Here is a 27347-nt window from a genome sequence, read left to right on the forward strand (position 1 = left end):
TTTAAAAGAAAAAAGAAATCTCTGCGTAGAAGCCCAATACACAGGTCTAATGAAAGTAGTAGATAATAAGTCCTAACACAGGTCTTCAAACCGGATCTGAAATAAAACCTAGCAAAGCCAAGGTGGGGTTTGGACCGGAGGATAGAGGAGGTAGGGAGTGGTGGAGGGAGGTGGCCCATTGCTTTCGGGGAGCCGCGCTGTTAAACTAGGGAGAGACGCAGCGGTGGGAAGGGCGAACGCCTGTGTTATTCTTGACCCGTTGCAGACACCGTACCCAGCTTCCTCTGGGGGAGGGTTTAACTGACCGGAAGCGGAAGTCTCGTTCTTTTCTGTTCTCCTCGGTTCTGGCTGCTCGCGGTGAGTGTTTCTCGGGCCCTACGTGGGGAGTGGGGGGTAATCCGTAGTAATCCACGGCCGGGTGACGTCTGGGGACCCCGGGCCTGGATCAGAGGTGCGGGGGGAGGAGGATGGAGTGCGATGGGGCCGGCATTTCGGGGGTGCGGGGAGGGGAAGCGGGGTAGCCGCCGGTTCCTGCGTCCCATGGACGCTGACGCTTGTTTTCCCGCAGGTTCCGGCCGCGCTCTCCGCACCTCGTCGCCATGGTGAGTACGACCCCTGCCTGGGGCCTTTCCGGGGTTGCGGGGCGAGGGGCGAGGGCAGGGGCGCCTGTGCGAGGGTCTCCGGAGCCCCGAGAGGGGCTGGTGGGCTCGGCCATTCCCAGAAAAGCGTGTCTCTATAGTTGATTCTTTTTGCTTTGTGTTGCAGCCTCGCAAAATTGAGGAAATCAAGGACTTTCTGCTCACAGCCAGACGAAAGGACGCCAAATGTAAGTGAGGGTCTAGACGAGCGAGTGGAAAGGGTCGCGCGGGCGCGGGGCCGCCCCTGCACGGGCGCTGGGCCGGGCGGCTGCTTAAGCCTGTGCGTGCTGTCGGGGAGCAGTGGTTTTGGCGGGTCTCGCGTAAGAGAAGCTGGTTGGCCAGTGTGTTCTCTTCCTTAGCTAACTGTGGACGTTTAAGAAACGTCCTAAGGTGTTTTGTTCGTGTGTGTCCTCCTGTATATGGTAGGTGCTCTGAACGGAACCCTTACTGGGTGAAGATCTGGAAACGCGCGTTTCATAAACCCCGACTTAGTGCTGCATGTTAGGCTCTGGGCTGAGGACAGGCCCTGCTCACAAGGAACTAAGTCATTTCCCTTCTACGTGTGCTGGTGTCCTAGCTTGTAAACGAAGGGAAAAGTAATTGATGCATCAAAAACATAAAACAGCGAGTTTTTGAGGGACGTGTGCCAGCCCCAGCTGCCAGCGTGTTCTCTCTACACTGTGGGAGGGAGTTCTGCGGGTGTGCCTTTGTTGTAGTTGAAGGAGGTTTGGGGAGCTTGTGCTTTTTATACTAGATCTTGAACTGCTTTAACCGGGAGTCATCTGTTTTGTGCTGCTCCTTATAGCTTTCTTTCCCTCCCAGATTTGTGCTAAAGAGAAAATCGGGTAACTCGTGAAAGTGGAGTACTCTCGGGCTGACTTACTTTGAGGTGGGCTAAGGCACCAGCCGTCTCTGACGCCCTGTGTCAGTGGTAGGGTGAAGCAGTGGCGTGCAGGAGAGCTTTTTAGGGAGTTCACGGGGCTTCAGGAAGAGTCATGTTTGTGTCCCCTTTACATGAAACAGCTTGTTGCCTTTGATCCCCTGGTGCCGTGTGAACTGGTGACCACCTGTGGGAACAGGTAGCATCTGGTGGGAATGTTTGTCCTGCCGGGTGGTGGGGACCGCGGGTGACAGTGCGCTTGTGTTTTTGTACATAGTGTGGTGCACAAAGGAAATGTGTCAGGTCAGCCTTAGTCCAGGCCAGGGAATTTGCTGTCACTGCCTGGGTTCAGATCCCAGCTCTACCAGCAGCTAGCTGTCCTTAGCAAGGTAAACACAACCCCACTGTTTTTTCTGTTAAAGAGGGGGTGATGACATCTGTCTCCTAGGATTGGTGCAAGGATCAGATCAGACGATCTGTTAGAGGCTTTAGCACCTTGAGCAAGTGACACCAAATCCATCAGATTGCTTTGCATTTGAATTCTGTTTGGGAGCTTGATTTTAGACAGTGACCTGTGAGAGTAGGGGTCACGTTCCCCTGGATATGATAGGGTGCCCAGTGAGTGTTTTTGGAATAAACTTTTAAATTTTTCTTTATAGTTTTAATTGTAAAATAAACATAAAATTTTTGGTGTGCAGTTTACTGGCTTTGAGTACGTTCACATTGTAGTGCAACCATCCTTTTCCAGAAATTTTCATCTTGCAAAACTGAAACTCTGTAACCCATTAAAACAACAGGTTTCCATTCTCTCCCTCCAAGCCCTGGCCACCACCATTCTACTTTGTCTCTATCAATTTGACTCTTCTAGGTGCCTCATGTAAGTGAAATCATCTGGTATTTGTCCTTTCATGACTGGCTTACTTCATTCAGCATGATATCTTTAAAATTCATCCATGTTGGAGAATTTGTCAGGATTTCCTCCTTAAGACTAAATAATCCATTGTGTTGACATGCCACATTTTGTTTATCCATCCATCCATGGACATTTGGGTGGTTTCTGCCTTTGGCTCTTGTGAATAATGTTGCTGTGAACGTTGTACAAATATCTCTTGTTGTTGCTTTCTGTACTTTTGAGTATATTCCTGTAAGTAGAATTGTTGCATCATATGATGTTGAATAAACATTTTTAAGAGATGCATCTGCCTTATCTTGCGAGGGTTCAGTTAGTTTATAGATGTACAGCAGCTACTAGGGACGACGCAGTATACTTAGCTTTGGGAGGAATGTTAAGATAGCAGAATAGGTTGGTTTGAGTAAATATCCATGTGCCTGATTTATTAAAACATGAGCCAAGGCAGCCAGTGCCTTGGGCAGGGCCACAGAGCTTCTGCTTCCTGTGACATGTCCTACCGCTTTAGCAGTTATTGGCAGAGATGGAGCTGTGGGTTGTGAGTCCAAGTTAACTGTGCTGTTGAAGTCGGAATGAGGAACTTGACAGGTGCCTGACATGAGTAACCTGGGAAGCGGATGTCTTCCTGCCGCCAGAATAGGTGCCGGCCTCATAGAAATGCATTGACGCTTGTACATAACCAGACTGTTTGCTAAATTTCAAACCTTGCGCTGTTGAATTTTGAGCACACTTGGGGCTCTTTATTGTCTGAGCTGTGTTCCTCAGATAGAATTTTAAAGCAATAAAGAGCCCAGAAAATGTGTTCTGCTCAAATTTGAGGAAAAGCTTCAGTACGTGCTCATCATGGCGGGGGCGGTCCTGAAGGAAGAGCCTCCGCATCGCCCCTGATGGCATCTCATATGCAGAGTTATTTCTAGAAGGGTGGTGGAAAGTTCTTGATCTCAGCAGATAATCCATCTCCTTACTTTATGAACTACTTTCATCCCTTAAAAAAATAATAATAATAAGATGGACACAGGATGTTCTAGGATGTGTTCAGTGTACCAGATACTACCTGTGTTTTAAATATAAACATTAAGCTCCAGGTTCTTGAGTATTAATGTAAGGGAAATGAAGATTTCTGACATTATTTTTAAATACTGAGCTCAGAGGAGGGCGGGGTGGTCTTGTTTTCTGCTTCAACAGAGGGACAGTGGAGGGAGGCAGGCACAGCTGTCACACGTGCCACTTCCTGCAGAACTATAAAACAGGTGGACTTTGCGCCCTCTCTTTTCTGTGATACAATTTAATTGTTAATTCTGGTCTCTGATAGCGGTCAAGATCAAGAAAAATAAGGATAATGTGAAGTTTAAAGTTCGATGTAGCAGGTACCTGTACACCTTGGTCATCACAGACAAAGAGAAGGCAGAGAAGCTGAAGCAGTCCCTGCCCCCAGGTGAGTGAGGCGAAAACCCCGGGGGAGGGGGGAACAACCCGGAATGTGGAGGGTCCCTGTGTCACCATCTTGTTTCTTGACTTGTCCCCAGAATGAGGAAAGTCCATTCTGTGGTTTGTCTAAGTATCTGCTGTTGCTGTGGGTGTAGTGCAAGGAATATGCGTGGTTCTCAGAGGTTAGATCCCATACCAGAAATCGCTTCCGTGGCCAGAGGAAAGTTTGTTTCACCCGCTTCAGTGCTTTCCTAATGCAGCATCATAACAGCTGATGCTTATTCTGTGTCACTCATTTCATCCTCACCACAGCCCTACAAGGTAGGTAGGTGCTGGTATATTGATGACCCCCATTTTTATAGGTTGCGGGACTTATTAAATGCAACAGGCCATGCGCATAGGTTAAGCATAGGGGCCTGTCCTGGTGGTGGGAGGCTCAAAAGGGCAGCTGGGAGGAAACTGCCCCAGGAGCCCAGAGGGGGTTCTAAAGGCTGCTTCTTCACAGTGAGAAGTCAGCCAGCACCACTTGCCTTTGTAAGACTAACTGGAACATCTTTAGAAAGGCTGAGAGAGGGAACGTTTTTATTATCAAACACTAACTGTTGATGTTTTAAGCAAAACCGTCCTGGTGGGCTTAATTTCTGAGCTTTGCGAGCCCTCTTTAGCTTAAGTACAAAATCCAGACAAGCAGTAGTAACTCAAATAGAATGAGTAATCTCCTGAATGGCTTACTTTTGGTGTCTCTTTTCCTCTAGGTTTGGCAGTGAAGGAGCTGAAATGAATCACGCACACTGATTTGAACTGTATTAAAATTTTTTAAATTCTCAAAATGGCCTTTGTCTTTGAGGATGGGGGGTGTGGGTGTTATTTGGAATGGCTTCTGGTGGGACTAGGATGGGGGTCCTGGTGGCTACCTTGTTGCATCCCTAATCTTGGGCTGTGATCCCAGCGGACAAATAGAGCCATCTTTTTTTTTTTTTTTTTTAAGCCTAAGTTTGAACATAAGTAGATGGAAATAGGCAGTTAAAAGAGCCAATTATTGGTGGAAGTGAAGCCAGTCTGCACTCATGAGATGTAAACGTCATTTAGGTAAAATGAGCTCCCTGGTCATGGAAATGATAGTTAAAAGGAGGAGTTGATTAGCCTTGTTGGAAATGGCAGTAAATGAAGCCGTCTCTTCCTCAGAAGGTGGCGGCGCTTTTGTGTCTGCCATGTTGAAATATTTCTTGATGCGGAGGTGGACGTGTGATTCCCTCCCCTCCCTCAACTAAGACACTTGTGTTCTCAGGCACAGGAATGAAAATTCACTCTTCTGTGTTTCCTAAGTGCTACTCAGGATTAAGTGGAGCTCGGAGTGGTGCTTGGTGCCGTGAGATGAACACAGATGAGAGGACAGTTTAGATGAGGGGCTCTGAGAAGGAGCCTATGAGCTAAGCGTGGAGATGAGTGGATGTTAGCCCAGCAAAAGGAGCCCCTGGAACCCAAAGACCGGTGTGAAATCCAGTTGACATTTAAAGGGAGGAGCCAGAGATCTGACCCCGGACCTTGAGGCAGTGCAGTGGTGGGTGTGAGGATAGGACACGCTGCTCAGGTGCGTGAAGGCCCAGATCCCCACGTAAGGGGTGTAGGTCCCAGCCAGGCCTGGCTCCTTGGAGATTCAGTCCTGCTTCCACTACTTGCTGGCTTGAATGATCTTGAGAAACTACCTCCGCTCCCCCTGCGCCAGTTACCAATCCCGGGGAGGACTCCAAACAGGAAACAGTCAAGCACAGATGGGGCAGTACTTAGAAGGCAGAATCGCCTTCAGCAGTGGGCGTTGGTTCCCTGTGGCCGGCGAGTGCACGGTGGCAGGGCAGTTCGCTTACATGCACCCCTCCTGCCTCGTGGAAGGACCCCCATCCCTTCCCCACAGAGAGGAGTATGGAGGGCCAGGTGTTTTAGGAGGCACACATTTTTAAGCAGGGAAAGTCATTGAGCTTGAAATAAGGAAAGTTCCCGCACCGGTGACAATGACGAGCCCAGCACAGGTCCTGTGGGCTCATTACCCTCTGGCCAGGAAGTATTCCCCAGCCCGAGGACCAGTCTCAGGCAGCTGAGTGGGGGTCGCCAGGGTGCTTTCCAGCACTCAGTTGCCATCAGGTTATGGCAATACCCGTTTCAGTGGTTTCAGAGTCCAGTGAGCTACAATCGAGGTTAGGGTCTTTCTTGGCACGGATGTGCGGGCGCACCACGAGGTGGCGCCAAACTACGGCACATGAGCGCCGGCCGCCCGGGAAGGTCTGGCCGTGGTTTACACTGAGATCTACGCCCAAGTAGCCAAGTGCCTGAGATCGTTTGTAGGCTTTTTTCTGTAAGAATTCGAGGCATGTGAGGTCCTTTTTCAATCTAGTCCTGAAGAGTTCGGGTTTTGTTTCCTCCTCCGGCACAGGGGTCCTCGGGCGCTCAGTGGTTGTCGACAGACCCGGATGGGGCGCCTTCAGCGGCTCCCAGTCTTGCCCGCCCTTTCATTGGTCCAGCTTCCCAGGAAGAGGGCGGGTTTACCACTTGGGCTCCCTTTGTCCCAGCACATTTTGCAGAGACCAGCCCCAGTTCCTAGGATACAAATCCCGCAGGCATTTGTCTAGAGAAGGCGTCCTTTCAGGCCGTGGTTCTCAGCCCCCGCCTGTGCCTGCCAGTCATTTAGAGCACTTTTTAAAAGTTCGCTGAGGCCAGGGCTGATTCCAGAGATTCTGCGTAAGTTGGTTTGATGCATCGGTCTGTGTTCAAGCCCTCTGGTGCGCAGGGCCGACACTGCCTTGCTGAGGTCAGCCGGTCAGCTTGGGTGAGCTGGTTCCCGCCACGCCAGATGAATGGGGAGCTGCGTGGGCAAGAGGGCTGTTCGACCCCCTTAACGAGGCCCTGGGCGGTCTCACGTTTCTCTTCTGCTTCTCTGCTTCACTGGCGTCCCGTCTAGGTCAGCAGGCCTCCGGGGAAGCAGCTAGAAAGGTCACTGTCTAGCTGGGTGCAGACCGGCCCAGCAGGTTTGTGTGTTCCAGGCTGCACCCCGTGGCTGCGGCAATGGCCCTGAGGGTGGGCTTGTGCAGTCAGCGTCTTCAAGTGTGGGCTGTGGGCCCGTCCTTCCCCCCCCTGCCCCACCCCGTTCTGTCTCCGGGCCCAGCCCCGGCGCCAGCAAAGTCGATGCTCAGGGTTCACTCCATGCCCTCCCCCTCCCTTCTCCCCTAAGGCACTTGCAGTTCGCAGTAGAGACTCTAATCTTCCTAGAGGAATGCCAAATCCTCCTAACTTCCGGGTCATTGTGGCGGGGATCTGCAGCTGCAGCCAGAGCTGTTGACAAGGGGGGGCGGGGGAGGGGAACGTGTATGTGGCACCAGGCGGTGCCTATCCCGGAGGTCCCGGGGCTGCGTGGGGGCTGCGTGGTCACGCTGGTTATCGGCGCCACCGAGGGCCCTACGAAACCGCTTCAGGTCCGTCTTCCTCAGCTACCAACACGGCCGGTTCAAGACCAAGACCCTGACCAGGGCCTCTGGGGCCATGTGTGGTCTGGCCCGGGCCTACCTTGACAACTTCTTTCTCTCTCTTTTTAAAAAAACTGCGGTGAGGTGGGGATGGTGGTGTGCTGAATTGGGCAATTGGGATTGACATGTATACACTGATGTGTATAAAACTGATGCCTAATAAGAACCTGCGGTATAAAAAAACAAACAAAACAACTAATACTAAACTTTCATTGGGTTATTTGTATGGAAATATGTTAATATAAATGTTTCAGACATTACATGAAATTTCTAAAAATCTTATATTTGTATTTGTATGGAAATATGTATGGAAATATGTTAATATAAATGTTTCAGACATTACATGAAATTTCTAAAAATCTTATATTTGTATTTGTATGGAAATATGTATCGAAATATGTTAATATAAATGTTTCAGACATTACATGAAATTTCTAAAAATCTTATATGTTCTGGTATAATGTTATAAGTAATAATCCTAGTTATTACTTTAAAATGTATATCTCAGAAATAACTAATTTTCTTGTCAACTGCATTATTATGAACTTTCATCAAATCTTTAACCGTGGTCATTTTTAAGTCTTTTGTCATTTACAGACAGTTCTGGGTGTACTCTGATGATTTTGCAAATATGTTCCTATAAAAGGGTTTCATCTTCAAGAAATTCATGGAAGGGCTTCCCTGGTGGCGCAGTGGTTGAGAGTCTGCCTGCCATTGCAGGGGACACCGGTTCGAGCCCTGGTCTGGGAAGATCCCACATGCCGCGGAGCAACTGGGCCCGTGAGCCACAACTACTGAGCCTGCGCGTCTGGAGCCTGTGCTCCGCAACAAGAGAGGCCGCGACAGTGAGAGGCCCGCGCACCGCGATGAAGAGTGGCCCCCACTCGCCGCAACTAGAGAAAGCCCTCGCACAGAAACGAAAACCCAACACAGCCAAAAATAAATAAATAAATTTAAAAAAAAAAAAAAAAAAAAATTCATGGAAAAGACTCTGACAAGTACAGGTTTCTGGTAACTGACTGTACTGCTGAACTGAATGAATAAGCATTTTCAGAACTCTAATGAAAAACTGATGAACTCATAAAAGTGCTAACAAAAGATCAAGATGAAAAAAAAAAAATAATTACATGGGACTGAGTGAACTGATGAGGATGAATATAATTTTTGTGACTTTCTGTCTGAATTAAAAAAAAAAAAAATCCCACAAGGACTCAGAGGCAAAGAATATACAAATCAATTTTCACTGCAAAGTAAAGGAGCTGTTACAGTGGAGGATTACTGGACTGAATGTCAATATTATCACATAGTATGAGTGTGTTTCATATTTGGTAATTGCAATCATTGTTGCTTTTCTTGTGGTCATCCATGTACAATGCTTGGTGTCAGTCTATGTCTTGTAAAAATAAAATACAGTGTGTGTGTGTGTGAATAAAAAAAAAAAAAAAAAAATACCTTTATTTTGGGAAATTCCCTGGCAGTCCAGTGGTTAGGACTCAGAGCTTTCACTGCCAGGGGCCGGGTTTGATCCCTGGTTGGAGAACTAAAAATATATATATATTTTTTTATTTTTATTTTTTAAAGTAAGGCTGAGATATAATTTACAGTGAAATTCACCCTTCTTGGTATGCAGTTCTCTGTACTTTGACAAACATGTACAGTTGTGTAACCAACCCTGCAATCCAGAGAGAATATTCCCACCACCCCAAAGTTCCCTCTTGCACCCCAGCCCCTGGCAGCCTGCCACTGATCTGTTTCTGTCGGTGCAGTGTGCCAGTCTCTCCTCCTTGCCACTCCCCTCACTCCGGGGTTTGCATTTACTGATTCCACTCCGTCCCCTGTGGACCTTGGTCCCTGACCTCACAGTGTACTGTCCCCCTGCTCCGGATCCATCCTCCCCCAGGACGCTGGGAGTTAACCCCTCCTCATCCTTCAGCTCTCACCTCACGCGTCGTTCTTCAGGAAATGTCCCACCCTCCCAAGACTCTGTCCCGATTCACACACCGACACCGGGCTCTTGAAAGCACTTTGGCGTGGGGGGGGGGGCGGGGGGCGCTAGGCGGGGCTGGGGTTGTAGTTAATCACTGTGTGGGATAAAGGCTGCCTCCCCTCACCTATTAAACTTTCCATGCAGGCAGGAACGTGTGTTTTTCTCATCACTGTATTCCCTAGGACGGAGAAGGTGCTCAATCAAAATCTGTTGAATTAATGAAAGGTAACCCCAATGACAGGAACGGTGCTCTCCAGCTTCTGTGCCTCAGCTTTGGGCCTGCGCAGATCGGACGGCCGAAGTCAGGCTCAGGGAACCTTGACCCGGACCGCGACCTCCCGGAGGAGGGAGAGGTCTCGACCACAGAACAGGACTCCATCTCCCAGCCCTGGATCTCTGATAGGGGAAGGGGCGTGTGTGGTCTCTCCCCCTCTAGCAGCCACGCTGGAGTTTCACCCGCATCCACCCCGTTCCCCAAGCCAGAAACCTAGAAGTTTCTCCCAGGTCTCTTTTCTCACCGGTGTCTCTACCCCCCTCGCTACCACCTCTCAGACTGTCTGCAACTCAAGCCTGATCCCTTCAGGACCCCTTAACCGCCCCACACCCACCTCACCGACCTCAGGCGGCCCTTTACCCTGCCCTGGACCTTGTCCCAAGCCTTCCCCCTCCTTCCCGCCCCGCGCGTCCCGCAGTCACGACACGCTGTTTGGGTCGCAGGACGGCGCGTCCCTCCTCGAGGCTCTGTCGGATCCGGGACTGCCCCCACCGCATCCCCCGCATCCTGACGCGCTGACCCTGCTCTGCTTTCCTCCAGAACATCGCTAACCTAGCACGCTGTCCGTCTTCACGTGGGCACTGCTACCACCTGCCGCTAAACTGCGATTCCCCTCCCAGCCAGAGCTTCCATCCTCTTTTGTTCACGGAGAGAACAGTGCCTGGCACGTAGTAGGCGCTCAGTAAACTTGTGTTCTCGACGGTTCTGGCGTCTCCCTGGGATGTCCGGCCCTTCCTGGCACTCCCAGTGCTCCCTCCCCTCCCCTCCCCTCAGGACAATTCCAGGGTCTCTCCCCAGGGGACCCGCCCGGTCCCGCCCCGTCCCGCCGGCTGGTAAGAATCAGCTGCTTCTCTTAATCCCCGGGGCTTTCCAGGCGGCACCCGTTAGTTGTTTGGGCAGATGGGCTGGGCGCTCCCGGGGCAGGACCATGTCTTTGAACCCACGTGGCTTACAGAGTGAATGCTCAATCACGGTTGAGAGTGAATTCGGAACTAGTGACCCAGGACTGGGTCCCTTCCTTCTCCAATCAGTCAGTTCGCTACCCTCTAAGAGCGCTAGGAACGGCCGGCCTCGCCTCTCACGCCATGACTGCCCGCGGCACTCAAAGACCCCCTACATGCTTGCTTTGATGATAAGTGACCAGAAGCCCGGGGACCTAGAGAGTGCTGTTCAGAGACAGATTCAGAAGCCTTCTGGGGGCTGTTTCCCCTGCTCCTTCCGCCTCTCTCGCCCGTGGGGCCAGGACAGATTCCAGACCAAAAACACGCTTCAGGCTCTTCGGCGTGACCCCTTGCAGCCGGAGGGTGAGCACAGGGCGAGGAGCCCCCGCAACCACGGAGGGGGCGGGGCGCGCGCGCGCGCGCTCAGGGGGCGGGGCCTAGTCCTGGGTGGGGCGGGGCCGGGGCGGGGCCCAGGGCGGGGCCCGGGGCGGGCGGGCGCGCGTCCCGGGCCGGGCGGCGGGCGGCGGGCGCACTCCGGCAGAGCCATGCTGGCGGCGCGCGTGGAGTATATCGCGCCCTGGTGGGTGGCGTGGCTGCACCGCGTCCCGCACGTCGGCTTGCGCCTGCAGCCGGTGGACAGCACCTTCAGGCCCCGCGATGAGAGTTACCAGGAGGTGAGTCCGCGCCGCCCCCGACCCGGCGCCCCATGTCCCCGCGCCACCCCTCCCGCCCTCCACAGGCGTCCAGACCCCGCCCCCCACTCTCCCCGCAGCCTCTTCGCCCCTCTCCCCTTTCCCCGCGAGTCCTTGGCCCACGGCCCTCCCGTCTGGGAACCTCATGGGCCGAGACAACTGGAAAGATGGGAGTTAAGCCGGCCGAGGGACACGGGGGGGAAGGGCGCAGAGGCTGCCTGCGGGGGGGCGGGGAGGCCGAGCGCCGAGGGGGAGGGCAGCGCCGCGGGCGTAGGGGCATTTGTGCCGGTACCCGGGGATTCCGCCGCGCCAGCTGCGGCGATGCTGAGGAGCGCCCCGCCGTTTTCCTCCTTCTGCGGTTACACGACGCGCGCTCTCTGGGAGAAGTTTGGGCAGAAACTGACCGGAGTCTCCCGGTTCGTCTCCGCAGCAACCCTCCTCCCCAGCCCCTGCTTGCAGCGTGGACGCCGCTGCCAGCACCTCTACTTGGGCCCCTCCTGGAAGGCGACAGAGCTGGGGGAGAGGGGTGTGGACCCTCAGCTACGTGTGGCTATTTGGGGGAAGGAAGGTGGCCCCCATCAGCCCCATCTCACACCGGCGCGCCCTCCTTCTCTGTACAGACACACCTTCTAGGCCCTGGATTTCTGGGGTCTTAGCGGCTTGGCCAGCCACTCGCCTCATCCCTGCAATTCTCGCCTCGCCCTGCTCTGCTGGCCTCCGCGGTTTCTGCACCCCTGGGGAGAAGAGGTGCTCCCCAGGCTTCCCCGCCCAGACGAACTGCAGAATCTCCCAGCCTTCTCAGGTGTGGCCCAGCCCACTCCAGCCCCTGTGGCCAGGCTGAGTAGTTTTCTGTTGGGGCAAAGATTCCGGGGCCTGGAAGTCCAAGATGGGGCCCATTTGTTCAGCACTAAGCGCCCGTCTCAGGACTTTGACCCCCGGCGGCCTCTGCCTGCGTGTCAGGCTCTCCGCGGTCTCCTGGTGTGAGGCCAGCCAGGGCAGAGCAGGGCCTCCAGTGAGGCTGAGCAGGGAGTCGGCTGTTCACCTCTCCGCTGCCAGGACTCTCTCCTGCAGGGCGCCCGGGATCCTGATCCAGTAGGGGGTGCAGGGCGCCAGCGACAGCGAGTCTAATAATAACCCCGAGTGTTCCCGTCACCCTCGGGCCCCAGGCAGATGGTGCCTGCCCTTCCAGAAGGAGGACAGAATCAGGACCCCTTCCTGCTCTTAGGCAGGGATCCGTCGCCCGGTTTGGCTTCCCGAGTTCGTTTCCTTCCCTGTCCGCCTGCCCCTCCCTGTCCCCAAGCCCTGCCTGGGGAAGGCAGTTCCCTGAGAATGTAGCCACCTGGGGAGAGCTCCAGGGAATCTTCCGCTCCCGATGAATGCATGAAAAGAGGCGGATGTGATTTCAGAGACAGCTGTGTTGCTTGCGTACTGTGTGTGTGTCCGACCCCACGTCCGTGTGTCCCAAACCCCGCGTCCCAGATCCTGCCCCTGGGGTCTCCAACCATAGCTTTCCCCTTTCCCCCGGAGGAAAAGTAAACTCTCGGCCTGGGTGGAGAGGACCTTGGTGTGTGGGGAGGGGTGGTAGGGCACTCCCCCCGCCAGAGACAGCTCCCGTCTGGCCAGAAGCTGTGGTTGGCAGGGCCTGAGCCTGGGCCACCCCCCTCGGTCCCCTGGAGAGGTGGCAGACGAGCCAGAGGGACCCACTCACAGCCCCTGCCCCTCTCCTCCTCGGGTTCAGACCCTGGCACACTGGTGGCATCCCCAGGGCCGCTGCTCCCCGGCCGCCTAACACCCAGCCCCACCCCTACCCTCCATGTCCTGCTTAGGCCGCCTGAGGGCTCTGAGTGGGAGATGAGTCTGGTGAGCCTGGATGGGAAGTCTGGCTCTGGGTATTTATTTAAGGCGGCTCCTATTTTGGTAAGTTCCCCTGTTGTCTGACCGTGGGTCTCTCCTGGACGTCCCCATCTTCGTCCCCTTCCTCCTGAGCGGCGATCACCGCCCGAGTCAGGGCACCACGTCAGTTAATGCCCTGGATTGGACACTTTCTGCTGTCAGTCATCTCAGTACTCAGCACACTTGCCTGGGGAGAAGCCCAGTGCCAGGCGGGGGGGGGGGGGGTCACATGATAACCAAGGCCTTCTAGGCTCAGCGCTACAGCAGCTGAGTAGCTGGGACGGGGGCTGTGCCATCCAGCTATCTGCGTTGGAATCCCAGTTTTGTCACTTGCTGTGTGACCATGGCAGGTGTCTGTACCTCTCTGAGCCTCACTTTCCTCCTCTGCAAGTATTAAATGAGATGTCCCTTGAAACATGCTTAGTACGTAGAGGGTCCTATAGCACGTGATAGGACCCAGTGACGCAAATCATTACGCAGACCGGGAGACTCCTTGAGGTTCAGAAACGTGTCCAAGTACAATAACCCATGGAGAACACAGACGGAAGATCTGTGTCTACACAGATCAGGAAGGACTGAAAGACTCATGCAGAGGGGGCTTCAGCTCATGCCCCAAATGTCCAAGTGAACAGTACTGTCCTGTGGTACTGTGTGTGTGTGTGTGTGTGTATGTGTGTGTGTGTGTGTGTGTGTGTGTGTACACAAAGATTAAATGGAACTGGGAACAGGCAGTGCGTCCTGGAAAGCTCCAGGGTGGGGACAAGCCGTGCAGGGGATCTGGAAGGCAAGGAGGTCTAGGAGTGAAAAGCAGGTCGCCTGGTGACTGGGACATCCTGAGCAAAGTCAGTTCCCAGAACTTCCTTGAGGAAGCAGAGCTCCCAGTCACTTTCTGGGGTCTTGGGGAGCCATGGAAGCCGCCTGATGGTTGTCCTTCCATCCCTCCCTGCCAGTGGACTTGACCCTGAGTCCTCGCTCAGGCTACCTGGGCTCCATCCACCAGGCTCTTGGGGAGGTCGTGCCCGGTCTGTCTGCAGAGGCAGGTGAGGCGAGCCCCAGGTGGAGGAGGGCGCCCTGGCCCCGCTGGGCCCCCAGCCCCATCCGGGGAAGCAGCCCAGACCTCTCAGCCTGAGTCTGCTGACCTCTAACCCGGGGAGAAGGAGTGGAGATGGAGCGGATCCCTGCTTCGAAGGGCTACTAAAGGGACCCGATCAGTTAGTGGGTGTAAAGCATGTGGCCAGCACCCGGCACTTCCTAAGTTGTCACAAGCCCTGCTTGGCAAGGAGGAAGCCCCAGCTGGCCAGGTGCCCATTGGACAGAGTTGGGGACTACAGAAAGGGCCCCTGGCACTGCCCCCAGCAGTGACTCCCAGAACAAGCCACTTCAGTTTCCTCCTTCAGTTGCCACCGTCACCACGCACCCACCTCCCCGGAGAGGTGGGAGACCAGACACTGAGGGTCTACTGTCCTTGAGAGGTCTGGAAGCTCCAAAATGCTGCGCAAAGGTTGACTGTTGCTTCTGCCGATGTGCAGGAGCCTCCTGTGTGCTCCCTGTTCCGTCTTTCCTTGCCCCGCATCCATAGCCCAGCCGTTCTCTTGGGACGCGCATGAGGAAGTAGAGGAGACACTCTTAATTTTTTACACGGAGGCACGGATTTCCGTGTGTTGACCTTAGGTGGTTCCGCTCATAGACTCCCCAGAGAGTCCCAAGTGTGTGTCCTTAGGCGGGGGGAGGCGGCGAGGGAGGGGCTAGACCCAGAACTATAGGGCTCCCCCAACTTGGGGGGCAGTCCTCAGGAGGAGAGGCCAGGCGGGGAGGCCCGCCGGCAGGATTTGAGAGGAGCCGAGCTTGGGAAGAGGAAGCCGCCTTCGCCCAGTCTGAGCCCTGAGTCACAGTCAGCGGGACAGTCACGCTGCCCCCTGCCCCCAGGGGTGGAGGGGCTTCACCCTTATCCAGTCACTGCCTCTCCCTCCAGCTCCTCGCCCCCTGGCCTCACCCCTAGGCTGGCTCACTCTCTGTCTCCTGGGGTCTCGGGGCGAGGGGCGCTCGGGCTGTTGCCCACTCCCCCCCCCCACCCCAGTGCAGGAGCCCCTCGGGGTGCAGCTGCAGCCTCGGCGTTCCCAGAATGCCAGTCGGTCACTGCTGCCCCCAGCTCGGGTCCTGGGTTTGTGCTCTGGTTTCTCATCACAGAGTGACAAACCAGAGCTAATGGAAGTCACTGCGATGAGGTGAGAGGCCCGAGCCCTGACACGGGGGCTAGGGGCCGGGTGCTGGGCGGGACGCCGCGGTGGTGGCCGCAGGAGATGACCTGGAAAGCTCCTTTCTCGGCTCTGTCGGAGCAGGAGGCCGTGTGAGCAGAGCTCCTGGCTTCCTCTGGACGGGAGGTCCTCCCTGTAACGCCCTCTCCCCACCCAGGCACATGGGGGCCTGCAGTGTTAATTAGGGGCTGGAAAATAATTGCCCGTTGGCCGGTGGCCGGTGACATCAAGGTGGCCGTGGGAGATGGCTCTCCAGGCTCCTCTTCCCTCCCCCCTCCAACTCCTCCTTCCTCTAACCCTAACCCTAACCCCTCTGCCCCTGCCCTCGTGCTCCCAGCGCCCGAGGAAAGTTCTGGAGGGGAACTGCTAACAAAAGGGCCTCCGCATTTGGGTTTCCCAGACAGGGCCTCCTCGGGGCTGGGCTGCATCAAGGGTAATCGAACTGAGGCCAGACGCCCAGCTTGGGGAGCCCCCCCCCCCCGCCCCCCGGCCTCGGAATCCCAGGGCCCTGCACACGAGACGGTGCTTGCAGGAGGTCAGGAGGCCGGAGTGGGCTGTGAGGCGTGAAACGGGGGAGCCAGGGCAGGGGCTCGGGGGGTGGGGACGGGCTGTGGTTTGGAGAGATTGAAAGGGCACCAACCCAAGTCGAGATTACTTCCTGGAGGTCCTTCCTTGGTGGATGGGGACCCATGATAGAGTCAGTGGGTTTTCCTGTTTGGGGGGAGATTGAGGGTGAGGCTGTCCAGGGCAGCTGGGAGGAAGTCTGGCGGTTAACCAGTCTCTAATCTATACAAAAGCTTTATCCAGGTTTTTGTTACTTTCTTTTTAATTAGGATTAACTTATAGGGAAGTGCACATCCTTAAGTGTACACCTCAATACGTGTGTGTGTGTGTGTGTGTGTGTGTGTGAGTGTGTGTGACACCATCCCAGTCAAAGTGTATTCCTGACCCCCCAGGAGGCTCCATCCCACTCGATTCCCTCCCAAAGGTGGTTACTATTCGGGCCTCTGTCACTACAGATGAGTTTCTCTGACTTCGCATCTTACGTCAGTTAAACCACAAAGTCTCTGCTGTGTCCTCTGGCTTGTCTCCTCCACCATTACATCTGTGAGATTCTCCCGTATCACTGGCTGTCGCCGCAGTTTACTTTTCATAACTTGCGTCGTATTCCATTGTGTGGCTCCAATCCCTGTTATCTATCTGATCTCTTGTTGGTAGACATTTAAGTTGTTTCTGGTGTTTGGCTATTACCGCAGTGTTAGGCTGCTGTGAACATTCGTGCATGTATCTTGTGGGGGACATGAGCCCTCCTTTCTGCCAGGTGAGTATCCAGGAGTGGGGTTGCTGGCTCTTGCGGTATATGCACACTGCACAGTGGTTTACACCTTGTGAAGGGGGTCCTGGGCTTTAGCAGAGGGGCCTCAGGCCTGCAAGGGGGTGGCCAGGACAAAGCTTGGCACTTACGTCCACCCCGCAGTCAGGGGCGCTCTGTATATCAGCGCTCTGCTAAGCGAGTCTGAAGAAAAGGTTTAGCTACTATAAACAGTTTGAGAAAGTCTGTTGATACTAATCAGTGCTTCCCCAACTTCAACGAGATACAGATCTCTTGGGATCATCTCTTGGTGCAGTTCTGATTCACTGGGTCCAGGGTGGGGCTTGAGATGCTGCAGTTCTGCATTTCAGAAGATGTCAATGCCGCAGGGTTGGTGAACTTCACTTTGAATAGCAAGGCTCTAAACCCCCATCCTTGCCTTCTTCCCCTTGGCCTGGGGCTACAGGGCCTCCAGTGAGGGGCATGGGCTGGGGGCCGGCTAGTGGCAGCTTCTTCCACCGTCTCACCAGGCCAGCCTCCTGGCACAGTCCATGGGACAGGCCCAGTGGCCCTGGCCCGGGAGCCCCAGCGCCTGCCACCCAGGAGGACTTCCGCAGGGGGGTGTGGTCAGGTCCACTGGGCCTTCCCAGCTACCTGGAGGAGGAGGGCTTACCACCCATGCTGCTGAGTCGGTGGTCGGAGAGCAAGTTCCTGGCAGTACCTTAGACATATTTATCCCAGGTGGAGGTGAAAGCCACACTTCGTCACATCCACCCTGAGCCACCTCTCCTGTCCTCTTCTGGGCTGTCCCCACTGCTTTGGCCATTTGTCCGTGAGGCTCAGAAACCTGTCGGTCCAGGTGACCAGCAGAGCAGGTCAAGTCAGGGGTCCGCAGGCTGGCCCAAGCCCTCACGGGCCCGAGCGGCTGAGTGGGCTCAGCAGATACCCTCTCCCCTGTGAGGCTCTGCCCACCCCCCTCCAAGACGACCCCAGGCCTCGGGACTGCAGACCCCAGCCTCTGTGTTCAGGGTTGTCCCCTGGTGTGCGCATGCTCCTGCCTGAGTCTTGTCTCCCCCTTAGACCAGAAGGGTCCCAGTGTCTCCCCGACTCTGCCGATCACCCTGCCCCGACAGCCCAGACTGGAGCGCTGGGGACTCTGGGCTGGGAACGACTCGGGGCACGTGGGCAGCGGGGCGAGGCTGTCAGCTCAGGAGCCTGACTTAGAGCCAGGCCCAGCCCTGGCGGGCGGCCACCAGTCCTGGTGCCATCTGGTGTCCATCTGGCTGAATCAGGAGATTGGAAGGCAAGGAGTGGGGGGCTCTGGGCCTCCTGACAGATAGCGGCTCCTTCTGTAGGACCCTGAGTTGCTCGGCGGGCCTGAGACGGCATTTCCTCCCCCCTTCAGAATTCTGGGCTTTGCTGCCACAATTGGCATCTGGGGGTCACCGTCCCTTTCGAGATGTGATGAGAGGGACGCCCCAGGTGCATCTCCTGACGTCTCCCCCCTCCCCCAGCGCAGAGTTGGCCTCTGGTTGAGGATGTACCACGATACCTGGAACGAGGCTCGGTGGGGCAGATCCGCCAGGGCATCCCTTCCCTGCCCTGCGACAGGCCCCACTCAGCTTCTGAGACACCCCGCCCAGTCCCGTGTCCTCCAGGAGGCCTTGGATGCTCTGATCCCATGGACGTCCGTCTCCTTGTCTCCCTCGGTCACACAGAGCACTGCCCACAGACCTCACTGTCCGGGGATGATTCCTGCCTTGTCTCTTGAGCAGCTCAGAGCATCCATCATCAGACAGGGCCTGGTCCGCACCTGCATCCAGGTGTGTAAGCCCCGGACCTGGGGGCCAGGCTTGAGCCGCTCCTCCTAACGCCACTTGTCTCATGTCCTCCCCCACCCACACCTAAGCTCCTCTGCCCCCGACTCCCTGCCCAGCCCGAGGGCAGGGCGCTTCCCAACACCCCTGCCACCCATGGGAGCGAGTGCTGACCCCCGGCCTCTCCCTCCTCAGTCGCTGCTGTTCCTGGGGCTGGTGGCCGCCGTCGGGCTGGGCCTGAACCTCGTCTTCCTCGCGGCTTACCTGGTGTGCATGTGCTGCTCCCTGCAGAACAGTGCGGTGCAGACCAAGCGTCGCCACCCCTGCTGCATCACCTGGACGGCCGTGGTGGCTGGGCTCGTCTGCTGGTGAGTGTCCCTCCGCGCCGGGCCCGGTGTGTGCGGCTCGGGCAGAGGGTGGGGGGGTCTCCGTGTGAGGCTGCGAGGCGGACACAGCGGAAGAAATGTGGGCCTGACCATCTGGGTCTTGCCAGTGGTCAGCCTGATGACCAGGACACCCCTTCCTCGCCCTCCACTTCCCGCACCCCCCCCCCACCCCGCCGCCGGCAAACCCCAAGTGGCTCATCAACTGTCTGGCCACGTTCTCCTGCCTGAGCTCCGGGTACCCGGATGGGAGGGCCTGTCTCCAGGGTGAAAGCTGTGCCTTTTCTCGCCGAACAGTGGGAATCAGATGCCCTGGATGGCGAGGGGAGGTTCCCGAGCAACCCTAGCCCCTGCCCCGGGGCGGGCCTCTCCAGCCTGGCAGTGAGCTCCCTGAGCAGTTGACCAGCGACGTCTCTGCTCTCTGCGTCCTGTCCCCTCCCAGCGGCCGCCCGGGGTCTGCGATCAAAGTCTGACTCCAGTCCGGATCAATGCCATCTTCTCACAAGATCAACAGCTCTTGGCGCCATCAGCTGGGTCTTCTTTGCTTCGGATGGTGAAGTGAGGCTTTCTAACTTTGTGTCAGAGCCACGCTGCCCAGGCCATGTACACACACACACACACACACGCACGCACACACACACACGCACGGGCCTTGTGTTCACCAGTTCTATTTTTCTTGTTTTTGTATCTACAGAGGTTTTTCCAAAAGCCCCAGTTCCTCCTGAAACGCTCCGGGGGGTGGTCCCGCTCAAGGGGTGGAATGCCTCGTGGCTAATTGTCCATTGTATCCAAGAACCCACAGCACTGTCTCGGCAGCAGGACAAGAGGCAGATGGGGCTCATCCCTAGCGGCTCACCTCATCCCCAGGGCTGTCTTCTCCGTTAGATCACGTTCAAGGTCCCGTCCTGCCTGCAGTGTCAGGAGCGTCTAAGCCAAAAGATAGGCAAGAACTCAAAACAGCTTTGCAGGGGTGACAAAGCACCAAGCACGTGGAAGGGGACCAGGGCTGGGTGAGACATGCGGCCGGGGCTTAAATCATAAACTTAAAGGAGAGAGTTTGAGCCATGGTCACAAGTTCAAAGACAAGTATGACTCCCAGCAGAAAGGAGCCTCGTGCAGAGTACCTGGTATTAAACAGCCCCCTCCTGAGAGTAAGGTGTGCAGGGCGGGCAGGGAGAGACAGGATGGAGACGCCAAAGAAACCAGCAGTGCTTGCTACGCAGGCAGCCCTCTCTCCTATGAACTCAGATTTTTCTGAAAAAAATACTGCAGATGACAGAAGAATACTTTGGAACAGTAAGAATGACTTCGGGAGGTCAATTCCAATAAGTAATCATTACCTGCCGCTTAAGGAAAACTCAAAACGGGAGTGTATGTGGCACAGCTCCTTCAGAATTCTCCAGGTTACCTGTGCCAGGCACGAGGGAGCCGGCGATAAGAAAAACAGCCACCAGTTCTGCCTTCTTGTAGCTCTTGGGCTGTTGGGAGAGACAGAGGATCGTATGCTTGTTTGATTTGAGTACTTATGAATTAAAGGGTAATTTTGGAGGCAAGGCATAGGCATGAAGTTGGATGGCCCACTCGAGTCGGGCGTTAACTGGGTGACAAGGGCACCAAGACCAACGGGATGAGAAGACGTGAACTAGGCAAAGGTGGGGGCAGGCTGGGAGGAGATACTTCCATGCAGAGGGAATTGGAGTGTGTGCAAAGGCCCTGTGGTGGGGGGGAGAGGGGGAGCAAAGCTTTTTGTTTTTAACTTATGTTATTGAAGTATAGTTGATTTACAATGTTGTATTAATTTCTGCCGTACGACAAAGTGATTCAGTTATTCTTTTTCATATTCTTTTCCATTATGGTTTATCCCAGGATATTGAATAGAGTTCCCTGTGCTACACAGTTGGACCTTGTTGTTTATCCATTCTGTATATAATACTTTGCATCTGCTAACCCCAAGCTCCCAATCCATCCTTCCCCCACCCCGCCTCACCCTTGGCAACCGCAAGTCTGTTCTCTGTGAGTCTGTTTCTGTTTCGTAGATAAGTTCATTTGTGTCATAGTTTAGATTATTCCACATATAAGTGATATCATATGGTATTTGTCTTTCTCTGTCTGACTTACTTCAGTTAGTATGATAATCTCTAGGTCCATCCATGTTGCTGCAAACGGCATTATTTCATTCTATTTTATGGCTGAGTAATATTCCATTGTGTATATGTACCACATCTTCTTTATCCATTCATCTGTCGATGGACATTTAGGTTGTTTCTGTGTCTGGACTATTGTGAATAGTGCTGCTATGAACATAGGGATGCATGTGTCTTTTTGAATTATAGTTTTGTCCGGGAATATGCCCAGGAGTGGGATGCACAAAGCTTTTAAGGCACTGAGAGAAGCCAGTGTGGCTGGAGCAGAGGGGCGGGCGAGGGGGCTGGGGTAGGGGTGCAGCAGGGTGGGGGTATCAGCAGTAAGTGCAGCGGAGGTCCACAGTTACCTTCACTGGAGCTGTGCTCACATTGGAGCCCAGTTGGAGTGAGTTGAGGGAGACAAGCGGGGAAGGGGGTCAACAAAAGCAGAAGGAGAAGGGATACGAGGTGAGGTTGGGGGGATTAGGAGGGGGAGGTCTTGCTGAGCTCTGACAGCAAGGATCCCAGAGAAGAGGGGAGATTCAATCCGTAGAAGAAAGAATGAACAAGGCAAAAGGGATATGAGGAGAGCTCCCGTTGCTCCTCTCTTTGGGGGGGACAGTGGTTTAATATTTGAGAAAGAGAGTGGTGCTGTTATACCAGAGAGGGGGCAGAACCACAAACTTGTCTCAGAAGACCGGGTGCAATTACACAGCCCCTCCTGAGCCATCATCTCCGATAAATCCATAGACTATGAGAAGACGCAAAAGTAGAATCCTCCGTCGTTGAAAACAGGGAAAGGGAGATTTAAAAGGATGGGAGAGCATTGGCTTGAGGCCGAGTCCCCAGAAAACACTGGATCATGACACAGAGAACCAGCAGAGAAAGTTAGAAACACAAGGAGCAAACGAAAGGTATTTTTCAGAACATACTGAAATTTAAAAGATGGAGTGACTAAATAGAAGCTCATGGAAATGCAATACGTTTAATGTATGAATATTTCTGCATTTGATCAAGGTCCTCCCAGTCTCCCTGCAGATGCTGTATTTACAGATTGTGTGGTGGTGCAGTTAAGTGGATTCAAAGCTGGCTGAACAATTCTGGTTGAATGCAAAGAATACTGATTTACTCATGGCTTCACCAAACTGTAGCTGGTGCGTGCATGCGTGCGTGCATGCGTGCGTGCATCAGACACGTGAAGCAGATAGGAACCTTGTTTTAAAATGCATATTCTCAGACCATACTGGTAACAAATGGGTGCGGTGTGCCCCCCCACCCCCACCTGCGCTTTTAACAGGTGATTCTGTCCTGTGGTCCGTGGACCACTTCCTGAGAAACCCTGAATTAGGGGTCAAGGGCACCCTGGAAGGAGGTTTCTATAACAGTCTCCCAGGGGATTCCATCCCAGGTCCTGCCCTGTTTAAAGAAAAAGGGTAAGCGTTTGCACACGTGCCTTCATCTTTCCCCCTTGCAAAATCAGCGTTTTGGATGAAAACTCAAGGAAGCTGTTTAATGAATCTTGAGAGGACCGCCAATGGTGTGAGTCAGATAAAGTATGATCAGTGACAGAGGCAAGACTTCGGATGATTTGTTCAGGCTGGAATGTTGGGCTAAAACCAACTAGATGAAATTTCACAGGGATGGATTTAAAGTTCCGCTTTTGTTTAAAACAAACAAAAAGCAATACGGCAATAGAGGAAGAAGGAATGCCTGGGCTTAGCGGCAGTTCCTGGGGAGAAATCCAGGGATATTAATGGACCACAAGGTCAGTGACAGGGAGGGAGGACCCCAGGGCATTAGCCCCCAGTGCTCGGAGCTGGAGGGGCCAGCTGGGCTTGGGTGCTTCACTCAGAGGCCACGTTTAAGGGTGACATGGACTGATTAGAGAGAGTTGAACCAGAGGATGATGTAGACCAGGGTCTGGAGGACACATCTGACTCGTAGAGCAGAAAAGGGGTGACACGGAGCCCCATTCAGATGTCTGACAGGGTGCCTTGCAGAACTGGAGGTTTATTCCAGTCTGGCCCCGAGGACAGCCAGGAACCAGCAGGTACGTGATTTAAGGTGGTAGGCTTCAGCTCAACCTAACTCAACCTAACAAGGGACTTTCTAGAAGCCGGAACTTTTCAGTAGGACAGATGCCTCGTGGGTGGTGTGAGGAAGTGGGGGGGAAAGGATAGAGAATGGAGGGGGCACCCCCAGCCCTTGGAGGGTTTGGGAGAGGTGAGTGTGATTTCATGAGACCTCAGTGGTCCCCAAGCCCACGTGTGTCAGAGTCACCTGGGGAGCTGGCAAAGGTACAAGTTCCTGAGCCCCTCCCAGACCTACTGTAGCATCAAAATCCCTAGGGCCCGGCCAGCAATCTTCCACCCTTCAGAGCCCCGGGACTAGAGAACAGGAGTATTTTCTTGTTGGCTGAATGAAATGTGCTGCAGAGCTAGTTGGCCAGGCCAGAGACCGCTGCCCCAGAACCTTCCTCCCTCCCCCGGCCAGCCCACCTGCCAGAACTCTAGACCACCCCCTCTCCCCTACCCCCAGGAAAGAATTCCTCAGCTAAAGTCAAAAACCCGCTCTCATGGATGTTTAAAGGCGCTTTCATCACAATTGCCAAAACCTAGAAGCGACCGAGAAGCCCTTCAGTAGGTGAATGGCTAAATTGTGTTCATCCAAACAATGGAATATTATTCAGCACTTAAAAAAAGAAAAATGAGCTATCAAGCCATGAATAAACATGGAGGAATCTTAAATACATATTACTAAGTGAAAGAAGCCCATCTGAAAAGGCTACATACTGTATGATTCCAACCATATGACATTCTGGAAAAGGCAAAACTATGGAGACAAGAAAAAGATCAGTGGTTGGCATGAGGGATGAGGGAGGGATGGATGGGCAAGCACAGAGGATTTTAAGGGCAGTGAAATTACTCTGTATGATACTGTAATGGCGGATACATTTGTCCAAACCCATAAGATTGTATTACGACACCAAGAGTGACCCTAATGTAAACTGTGGACTTTGGGTGATAATGATGTGTCCATGTAGGTTCATCAGTTGTAACAATTGTCCCATTCTGGGGGGGGCTGTTGATGGTTGGGGAGGTGGTCTGGGCATGTGAGGCGCCACAGGGTATATGGGAAGTTGCTGTACTTTCCATTCAATTTCATTGTGAAGTCAAAACGGCGCTAAAAAATAGTATACTAACAAAGTTTCTCCTCTGGGTGTCACCTCTAACTTTGGGGTCTTGCCCCTAGTGCTGCGGTGGGCGTTGGTTTCTATGGAAACAGCGAGGTCAACGACGGGGTGTACCAGCTGATCTACTCCCTGCACAATGCCAACCACACCTTCTCTGGAATCGATGTGCTGGTAAGGTCGCGGGCAGCCGGTGAGGTTAGCGTGGTGGGAATGAGAGCCCCAGTCAGAGCCCAGCCAGCTCGGCTCCAAGGGGGCCGGACTCCCCTTGGGGGGCTGCCAGGTGGTCCCGCCAGGAGCCAACCGGCGATTTCTGCTCCCCAGGCTGGGGGGCGGGGGGCGGGGCAGGGGTAGGAGTGAGGACCGAAGGAGAAAGGCTGCGGGGTCCTGGGGGGCAGGACAGCTGTGGGATCAAAGCCCGTCCATCTTCGGCAGAGCTGAGCAGTGTGCCATTTGTTCAAGAGGCCCCTGAATGTGGGAAGTCAGCCCCGCGGTGGTTTCTGTGTTCCCTTTCAGTGCTGGGTGTAGAGTATGGTGGGTGGTGTCCAGGAGATGTCAACACTCTTCAGAAACAAGTGAAGAGCCCCAAACCCCACAAGGTGTCCTCCGGGCTCTGGATTCCATGCTCCGTGACTCCAGCTGGGGGCTAAGGGTGAAGGATGTGCTGGGCTGGCCAGAGGAGAGGTAGGAGTTTTCGCCCAAGGAACAGGTCCACTTGCTGAGCCTCGAGGGCGGGGAGAGTCAGGGTCTTCAACAAAAGGTAGCCCATGGCCCCCAGTGCTTGTCACTTTCTCTCTGGAAGCGCTGGCTCTTTCCAGCTGATTTCCCAACAGCCCCTGGTGCCCTAGGAGCCAGGCTCCAGCGCAGTTTTCAGAAATGCCAGTCCTGTCCCCCGTCACCTCTGGGCCAGTTCCCCAGTAGAGTCGTGACCTCAGCAAATGAGCAGTTGTGTCAGGCAGCCTCAGCCACGAAATCCAGCCCCGGCCGGAGCCTGCGGGCTTCATCCTGGTGCCGCTGGAGGAGGATTCGACCTCATCGCCCCTCCTCTCCCTTAAGCTCCTCTCAGGTCTTAATCCCCCAGCCCGGCTCCTCCCAGGAGGGACTCCCTTAAAGAGACAGCTGTGCTGTTCCTTGGGGGTACGGCTGGGTGCCGGGTGCCATGGCTCTGGCCTCAGAGAAAGTCCTTCTGGGGAGCCGAGGGTCACACGCCAGAGCAGGGGCCCAGCTCTCCTGCTGAGCTCATCCAACCACCCCCTGTGTCGACTGGGACCCATCCCTGGGGACTGAGAGCTGTCTGGACACCGGGCTGGAGCAGCTCTAATGGGGCGAGGATGGGGCGGCTGGGATGGGGGAGCTGAGAGGCCGAACGCCGCCTGACCAGCACTGGGTGGGGCCTGGGTATGACCTGGCCTGGGGGGAGCTCACTCCCTGGGGAGCCCCGCCCTCCCCTCTGCCCTGGTGGGGAAGGGGCTCCACCCACCAGCACCAGAACCACTGGAGGAAGAGCCAGCCCCTGAAGGAGAATCCCTTCCCCGGGAAGCCCCAGAGCCATGACCTTCACTGGCTGACTTGTGACCACTGTAAGGAATGACCTGTGGCTCCCCAGGGCTGAGGAAGAAAGTCCCAGAGCCGTCCTGATGGGAAGGTTCAAGTTTTTCATGTCCTTATCCCCCATAGATGAGCTGCGCCCGAGATCCCCAGGCTGGGCCCGTCCACCCCAGCTGAGAGCTCCCCAGGGTCAGGGGTGGACATTCTGCAGCAGACCCCAGGTCTCTAAATGCCCCCGTGTTCCTGAAGGGAAGGGTTCCGTGTGTCTCTGGCGGTCAGCCCCTCATCCTCTCTCCACCATTTCGGAAAAGTGAAGGCAGGCGTCCCAGGCTCTGGTGATGGTCCAGCCGGCCAGGAGCTGCTTGGGTCCTGATGTCCACCTCCTGTGTTGACCTGCGTCCTTGGCTGGGCCTATGGGGCTGGTTTGGGCCTCGGGTGGGCACCCAACACTCCCAGTCCCGAGGGCTCCAGGGGAGGCAGCAGATCTTAGAGGGCTCCCCAGATTGGAGGGGTGAAGGGCAAGTATCAGATAAATGGTGTTAGATGAGATAATGCCCATGAAAGTGCCTGGTAATCTACAAAAAACGCTCCACATTGGGAGGGGGGACCCTATGCTAATGGTGCCATTATTATAATTACTGTAATTGTGTATATTACTGTAATCACCACGAAAGAGAGAGGAGGCTTGGATTGGGGGGCGGCGGCACTCGGGAGACAAGCCAGGCGGCTAAGACCTGGGCCAGAGCCAGGTGGGCCCTCGCAGGCTCCCAGACCAGAAGCCCCAGGCCTGCGCCCTTCCTCCCTGAGGGAGCCCTGTGCCTCGGTGGGCGGCGGCAGGGTCCTGGATCAGCTGCACACTCTGATTTGGGGGGTCACAAAGGGTCATTTGGGAGTGCCAGGTGGGTCCTTTCTCTGGATCCAGCGCCCCCCATCTGGGCCCCAGTGACTCACTCAGGGCATCTTGTACACCTCTAACCCACTGGGGTCTCAGCTTAAAAGCAGGGCCTTGGGCTCTACAGCCCCCGGGAGCTCAGCTGGCTCGAGTTTGAGCCACGTGTTCTGGGGGCCACTGAGACTCCTGGGGGTTCTCCTCTGAGTTGGCATCAGGCCTGTGGGCAGCCCTGGGGAAGGAACTGGGCACAGAGAGGTCGTATTGCTGCTCCAGGGTAGGGAGCTAGTATGTGTTAGAGCAAGTACTGGAACCCAGGGGTCTGGTCTTAGCCCTTCCCTTCAAGGCCCTGAGATGGGGGCCCTGCCCCCGGTCTGCCAAGGCTCCACCCCTTCATCTCCTGGCACTTCATCCCCTGCCCGTCTAGAAAACCTTATTAACTCCCTCTCTAAGAGGGAGCTTCCTCCTTTCTCAGAGATTTTCAAACTTGAGCTTGCATCAGAATCCCCTGGAGGGCTTGATAAACACAGATGGGGGGCCCCCCCCCAGACTTTCCAATTCTGTAGGTCTGGGACCAGGCTGAGAATTTGCACTTATAATGAGTTCCCAGCTGATAACACCGATCTGCTGGCCCAGGGGCCACAGCTGGAGAACCACTGCTCCATCCTCTGG

The 27347-nt window shown here is 54.9% G+C and overlaps 2 protein-coding genes across 6 annotated transcripts in view; both read left to right on the top strand.

Annotated features, from left to right (window-relative positions):
- The first annotated feature begins 293 nt into the window (after positions 1-293).
- Positions 294-4686, top strand: RPL38 (ribosomal protein L38). Of its 2 annotated transcripts, none has more exons than XM_036838249.1 (5): positions 294-357; positions 569-602; positions 766-826; positions 3741-3863; positions 4612-4686. In XM_036838249.1, exons 2-5 carry the CDS (start codon positions 600-602, stop codon positions 4635-4637), a joined length of 213 nt encoding a protein of 70 aa, XP_036694144.1. In that variant the 5' UTR covers positions 294-357; positions 569-599; the 3' UTR covers positions 4638-4686. The 2 variants fall into 2 exon arrangements, with proteins under 2 accessions (XP_036694144.1, XP_036694145.1); XM_036838250.1 differs by lacking the exon at positions 294-357 and adding an exon at positions 384-451.
- A 6403-nt stretch (positions 4687-11089) lies between these two features.
- Positions 11090-27347, top strand: part of TTYH2 (tweety family member 2) — a 38559-nt gene continuing 22301 nt past the window's right edge. The window contains exons 1-3 of one of the 4 annotated variants that reach the window (XM_036836971.1): positions 11090-11247; positions 18738-18910; positions 24301-24412. In XM_036836971.1, coding sequence (XP_036692866.1) covers positions 11119-11247; positions 18738-18910; positions 24301-24412 — 414 coding nt within the window. In that variant the 5' untranslated portion in view covers positions 11090-11118. The remainder of the gene's footprint in view (positions 11248-18737; positions 18911-24300; positions 24413-27347) is intronic. The other 3 variants (XM_036836970.1, XM_036836972.1, XM_036836973.1) reach the window with 3 other exon arrangements.

This window comes from Balaenoptera musculus, chromosome 20 (assembly GCF_009873245.2).
Source record: "Balaenoptera musculus isolate JJ_BM4_2016_0621 chromosome 20, mBalMus1.pri.v3, whole genome shotgun sequence".
NCBI lineage: Eukaryota > Metazoa > Chordata > Mammalia > Artiodactyla > Balaenopteridae > Balaenoptera > Balaenoptera musculus.

Excerpts from the sequence above, each read along its gene's own strand:
- RPL38 (XM_036838249.1), top strand. Across the intron at positions 827-3,740 it reads CAGACGAAAGGACGCCAAAT|CGGTCAAGATCAAGAAAAAT; the intron begins GTAAGTGAGGGT and ends GGTCTCTGATAG. Across the intron at positions 3,864-4,611 it reads GAAGCAGTCCCTGCCCCCAG|GTTTGGCAGTGAAGGAGCTG; the intron begins GTGAGTGAGGCG and ends CTTTTCCTCTAG.